This window comes from Chelonoidis abingdonii, chromosome 26 (genome assembly GCF_003597395.2).
Source record: "Chelonoidis abingdonii isolate Lonesome George chromosome 26, CheloAbing_2.0, whole genome shotgun sequence".
Lineage (NCBI taxonomy): Eukaryota > Metazoa > Chordata > Testudines > Testudinidae > Chelonoidis > Chelonoidis abingdonii.
The window spans coordinates 860,277-866,276 of record NC_133794.1 but is presented as its reverse complement, the minus strand read 5'-3'; the positions used below and the strand labels follow the sequence as shown (position 1 = coordinate 866,276).

Sequence of the window (6,000 nt, the reverse complement as noted above, 5' to 3'; positions counted from 1 at the left end):
TTGTTTTAAGAATCCAAGGGATTTGGGTTCTTGGGGTCCCCAGGGAAGGTTTTGGGGGGACCAGAGTGTACCAGGCACTGGAATTCGTGGTTGGTGGCAGGTTATCAGATCTAAGCTGGAAATTAAGCTTAGAAGGTTCATGCTAGCTTGTCAGTTTATGAACGCTAAGGTTCAAATCTGAGTAGGAAAGCTACGACAGAGGCGAGCGGTGAGTGAGAGTGGAGTGAGGTGGCGGGAGGCGAGCGGGGGTGAGGTGAGGAGGTGAGAGGTGAGTGGGGGTGGGGTGAGGAGGTGGGAGGTGAGCAGGTGTGGGGTGAGGAGGTGAGTGGTGAGTGGGAGTGGAGTGAGGTGGCGGGAGGTGAGTGGGAGTGGGGTGAGGAGGTTGGAGGTGAGCAGGGGTGGGGTAAGGAGGCGAGCGGTGAGTGGGAGTGGAGTGAGGTGGTGGAAGGCGAGCGGGGGTGGGGTGAGGTGGTGGGAGGTGAGTGGGGGTGGGGTGAGGAGGTTGGAGGTGAGCAGGTGTGGGGTGAGGAGGCGAGCGGTGAGTGGGAGTGGAGTGAGATGGTGGGAGGCGAGTGGGGGTGGGGTGAGGAGGTGGGAGGCGAGCGGGGGTGGGGTGAGGAGGTGAGGGGTGAGTGGGGGTGAGGTGAGGAGGTGGGAGGCAAGTGGGGGTGGGGTGAGGAGGTTGGAGGTGAGCAGGGATGGGGTGAGGAGGCGAGCGGTGAGTGGGAGTGGAGTGAGGTGGTGGAAGGCGAGCGGGGGTGGGGTGAGGAGGTGGGAGGCGAGTGGGGGTGGGGTGAGGAGGCGAGAGGCCAGAGGAGTCCCCGGTTGGCCAAAGCCTTCCCTGATCCCCGCCGCCTGCCTAGAGGAGCCCTGGGCCAGTCGCAGCCATGCCTCTCTTTCCCTCTCTTCTCCTCCCCAGACCCAAGCCATCCAGATATGTTTTTAATTATTATTTGGACTTCTATTATATAAAAGAATTTTTAAATTTACTTCAGAATTGTTATACAGACAACCTCTTTTACCAAAAAAAGCACAAGAAACAATAATAAAAAAGACAAGAACATGCAAAGCACCTTATTTGTGTTTCTATTCTGTTAGGTCCAGTAAAGAATAGAGATAACGGTGCATGTTTGTATTAGTGAGACTGCAATCCCCACTCCCAAACCTTACATAAATAAATGACAATGATTCGGATGTATATATATGCATATTACTTAATTAACTTTAGGAAAAATAAATAATTTTAGGAAAAAGTGTAAGTGCAGCCACCAGCAAGAGTTAGTGGGCACACTCTAGGCCACCCAAAAATTGGTTGTGAGAACCCGTTTTAGTGCATTTTTGGAGCTCCTCTCTGAGTGAGGCAAGCAGCCCAGGCCTGAATCCTGCACCAGGATCCAATCCCCCAAAACTCAGTGCAGGATCAGGGGCTTGCGGGATGCAAGGTCAGATTCAAGCGTCCTTGAACACGGGTGTTTTGAGCTCATTTGAAAAGCTGGCTGTCATGTGCCACGATGGAGCTGCTGGACACTGAGCAGGATAGGGATGGACTGGGTCCCCTATTCTGGGGCAGGGAGAATCTGGGCCCCCAGTTTTTTTGGGGGGGGTGAATCATAGGGGGGAATTTGGGTCCTAATGGGTGAGGAGTAGGCTCCAGGGGAGAACTTGGCCCCTATGTGGGGGGGTGAGCCCCACAAGAGGGGATGGGGGAAATCCATTCTGGATGAGGGAGCAGTGAAAGCTGGCTCTTGATGGGACAGCCAGCCCCACCTAGAACTTTCTGTGGCTCCTTCGACTCCCAGATCAGATGGGTGTTGGGGAGTCCCCAGGCGATGCTCTGGAACTGCTCCCCACAAAGCCAGACAGGACTTTGGGGAGCCTCCTCTCCTTTGGAGCAGACTTGTTCAGGGCAAGAAGCTCACATGGCTTCACCTCCTGGGTCTCTCCTTGGAGCATTCAGCATCCTCTGCCCCTCCATGCGCTTTCCACAGTGCGTCCACCCAGCGGGGTCCTGGGGAAGCCACAGGGTCCTGCACCCCCACTTTGCAGTCAGACGTGACTCTTAGCCAGCCAGTAAAACAGAGGTTTATTCGATGACAGGAACAGGGTCTAAAACAGAGCTTGTAGATACAGCGAACCAGACCCCTCGGCTGGGTCCAGTCAGTGAGCCGGACCCCCACGTCTGCACTTCACTCCTCGTCCCCAGGCAGCTCTAGACTGACAGCCCCCTCCAGCCCCTTCTCCTCTGCTCAGCCCCTTTCCCAGGCCAGGAGGTCACCTGACCTCTTTGTCTCCAACACCGTCAGTTGGCACCTTTGCAGACGAGGGGCCCAGGCCATCAGTTGCTAGGAGACAGAGCATCAGGCATTTATGTGCACTGGCCCTTTGCTCTGCCAGATACTTAAGAACTGCCTGGGGGACACTGAGGCACCAACCCAGTATTCAGAGAAAACACTAAGAACATTCCTAGCTCGTCACAAGGCGAGGCACACCTGCTAGACTCGGGTGTGTTGGGGGAGAGGCAGGTTCCCCATGCTGCGGGAGGAGGGGGAGTTGGGGGGAGGGGGCAGGGTTCCCTTGGGGGAGGTAGAGGTGGAGGGTCTTCCTAAAACCCAAACCCTAAAGTCTCCACCCAGCTGGCTGGGAGCGCATGCGCATTAAGAGTTGCCCGAACAGGCTACCCAGGCTGAAATACCCACGAACAACCACAAGAGGGCACCAGAACCGTATGCGCAGCGGAGTCTTAGAAGGGTTATAGCCGTTGGGGGCCATGGACGCTATGCGCATGTGTATTACTTTCGCGGCTCCTGCAGTGCAAGAACTTTGCCAGCAGGTGACGCTGCGTGATCATCACGGCGCATGCGGTCCCTTTTCAGTTCGAGGGCCTTGCCTCAACGCGCAGGGGGCACTGTCGGAGAGCTGCGCGCTGACGCATGCGTATAAACGCTCTTCGTAGGTGGTGGGTGTGTGGCGGGATTACGGTGGCGCAGCTGGTTCAGTCCTGCGCCTGCGCAGCGCGGCTCGCCAGGAGGTACGGCGGCTCGGCGGGCTCATGCCGCGCCTGCGCAGCGCAGTGTTTGTGTATTCAGGCTGCGAGGCGGCGCTGGCTCCGGGGGAAGATGGCGGCGTCCTCGCTGGAGCAGAAGCTGTCCCGCCTGGAGGCCAAGCTGAAGCAGGAGAACCGGGAGGCCCGGCGGAAGATCGACCTGAACCTGGAGATCAGCCCAGCCCGGGCCCGGCCCAGTAAGGGGGGGGCCGAGAGGAGGGGCCCCGGGGGATGACAGGGGCCCGGGGCGGGGCCTGAGGGGAGGGGTCTGAGCTCTGGGGGTCTGGGAGGGACCCCAGGATGGCAGGAGCGCGAGGGGAGGAGTCTGAGATCTAAGGGTCGGGATAGGGGGCCTCGTGGGAGGGGGCGCTTGAAGACTGGGGCTCTGGAGGGGAGGTGTCTAAGGGGGGATTAGGTAGGGAGAGGCGGGACTTGAATGAGGGGGAGGGGATTGAGACCCGTGAGTAAGGGCTGTGAAGGGCCTTTGGGATGACAGGTGGGGTGGGGGTGAGAGAGTAGCTACAGGGATCTGTGCACAGAAAGGGGGCAAGGTGAGTCTCGGGGAGGGGAATTGGGGGGTTGGAGAATGGGGATAGGGAGACCCCTAGGTGGGGAGGGGGTTGGGAATCTGATAGAGGTGGGCCTGCAGTTGGGATGAGGGGGGAAGGGACTGTTCCAGGGAGAAGGAGGGATCTGGGCTGAAGAGGTTGCTTTTTGGAGTTGAGCAGCATGGTGGGCCATGATGGAGGGGAGAAGGATGTGGGACCAGCAGATGGAACCCCACTCTTTGTGACAGTTTTGTTTGTGACGGAAGGAGGAGAATAAGTGGGACTGGGATCACAATCAGGTGTGGAGGAGGGGATGAGGGGTGGAAGGATGATTGGGAGTCTCTCCTTATTCTGGGAGAAGAGGGAATGGTGAGGTGAATAAGGACCTCCCCAAGAGGCATGGGGTACAGTACAGCAGGGATGGCTGCTTGCTGTATATGTGGGAGAAGGATGTTCAGGTAGAGATGACAAGAACCAGGGTTGCCCCCTACCACCAGGCTTATAGGAGGAGGAGAAGGGAGAGACTATTGACTATGCAGGGTGAGTGAGGAGAGAGTGAGTTGATCAGGTTGCCTGGTATGTGGCATCCCATTTGTTTGGAGACAGGATGAGGGGTTCCCCATATGTGACCTGTCAGCATTAATGATGAAAGTGATTTTGGGGTGGTCATCTACTGAGGCCTTAGGAGAGGGTATGTGTACAAGATCCTGAATTGATGGGTGTGGGAGTAAGGTAGATGATCTTTATGGGTGGGATAGAGTCTGATTTTTTTTAATGTTCTGAGCATGCAGTGATTTGGGTGTAAATGTTAGTCTGTTCTTATCCTGTCATCTGGCACCTCAGCCAGGCTTGCAGCATGTGGTGAATATGTGTGTGTTGTTGCAAACTGACTTGTGGCACACTCGAGGCTACCAAAAGGCAAATGTTAGTCAGTTGCATAATCGTGTGAGATATAGTTAGATGTGGAAATGTTTGTGTGTCCTTTTTGCTTTGTGTTCAGGTTAGTCAGCTAGAGAGGAGGGACAGTGCTTTTACCTCTGAAGCCTTGTGTGAAGGAATGAGGGTAGAAAGTGTGTTCTAATAGTGAATAAGGCAGTGAACTAGGACTTGGGAGACCTGAGTTCAATTACTGCCTTAGGCACAGACCTTGAGTCACTTAATTTACCCAGTGCCTCAGTCTCCCATCTGTAATATGTTGATAATACCACCCAGCTTGACAGGGCTTCTATGAAGGTAAAGTCCCTTAATAAGTATGAGCAGCTCAGATATTGTGATGAGGGCTTTTTAAAGTATTAGAAAGTGGATTGTGTAATTAGATGATGGTTACATAATTATATGCTCGCAACAAGCCTTGGGAGTACTTGATTCTTCTGCTGGCCCAGCTACCTATCAGGCAATAATTTCTGGAGAGCGATTGCAAGGTGATGAGTTTTCAAAAGTTACTTGTCAAGCAGGCTCTTAGCAGCTGCTTCGCTTCTTTTCCTCCGTGGCACAGAGTTGGTGTCCATCTCCCCAGTTAATTGTATAATACCACCTTGAAACTGTTCATTGGATGGGTGCTATCCTGAGTGTGTTTTGTTTTAAGCCAAAAAACTAATAAATTTTAAGCTGATCTATAGCAGTCTCAGAAAATCATCATAGAAATTTACTGTCTAGTAACCCAATCTACTTGCTCAGCTCTACCATGGAGATGATGCAAAATCAACTATCTACTTGCCAAGTACAAGTAGAACTTTCAAAGGCTGATCTGTATGCACTAAACATGGACTGTGTTTGAGGGAGAGATTTTAATGCTTTCTCTTAGTGACAGTGAGACAGAGAAAGGTGATGAGCATCCTGGATTCCCATTGCTTCAATGGCAACTGAAGACACTTGTTACCTTGGAACGTCAGGCTCGCAGTTGGCATAGGTTGGAGTGTAGATGGCTCTAGTGTCAGGAGAACGATGATTCTGTGTTGTGGCATCTTTTGTAATTCATTTTTGTTACATGTTGGAATACAAGCAAAGTCTTTCCAACATTTTTGTGAACATGAAATTGTTGATATGTCTAGTTTTGGATCAAAAGTTGAGGTTTTCTATTCAGGGAGGTTTTTGGGCCCACGTAGGTGGAGGGGTGGGGGAGAAGCATGTGGGTGTCTCATGCTGTATAGTTTGGTGGTTAGGGCACTGGGCTGGAATGTGGAAGACCTGTGTTCTAGTTCCTGCTCTACCTGATACAGAGCAGAGTTCTTCATCCCAGATCATTCTAAATCAGGCAAAGTGAGGACTTGAACTGGCCATCAGGCTATAGAGTGTGAAGGTCTCTGTCTTTCAAGTCCTGAACCAAAAAACCTTCCAGATGATTGTCAAAACCAATACATGTCCACAAAATGTTTCAGCTTTGATGAAAGTTCATTTGATCAAAAATGG

General features: G+C 53.0%; 1 protein-coding gene across 6 annotated transcripts in view; it reads left to right on the top strand.

Annotated features, from left to right (window-relative positions):
- The first annotated feature begins 3,046 nt into the window (after positions 1-3,046).
- MAP2K7 (mitogen-activated protein kinase kinase 7) overlaps positions 3,047-6,000 on the top strand; it is a 63,116-nt gene continuing 60,162 nt past the window's right edge. For 3 of the 6 annotated variants that reach the window (XR_012654912.1, XM_075061194.1, XM_075061192.1), the window contains exon 1: positions 3,049-3,240. Coding sequence is in view for 5 of the 6 variants with exons in the window: in XM_075061194.1 (XP_074917295.1) it covers positions 3,117-3,240 (124 nt within the window). In the remaining variant the exon portion in view is untranslated. Of the gene's footprint in view, positions 3,241-6,000 lie in introns of all 6 variants that reach the window. The other 3 variants (XM_075061193.1, XM_075061191.1, XM_075061195.1) reach the window with 2 other exon arrangements.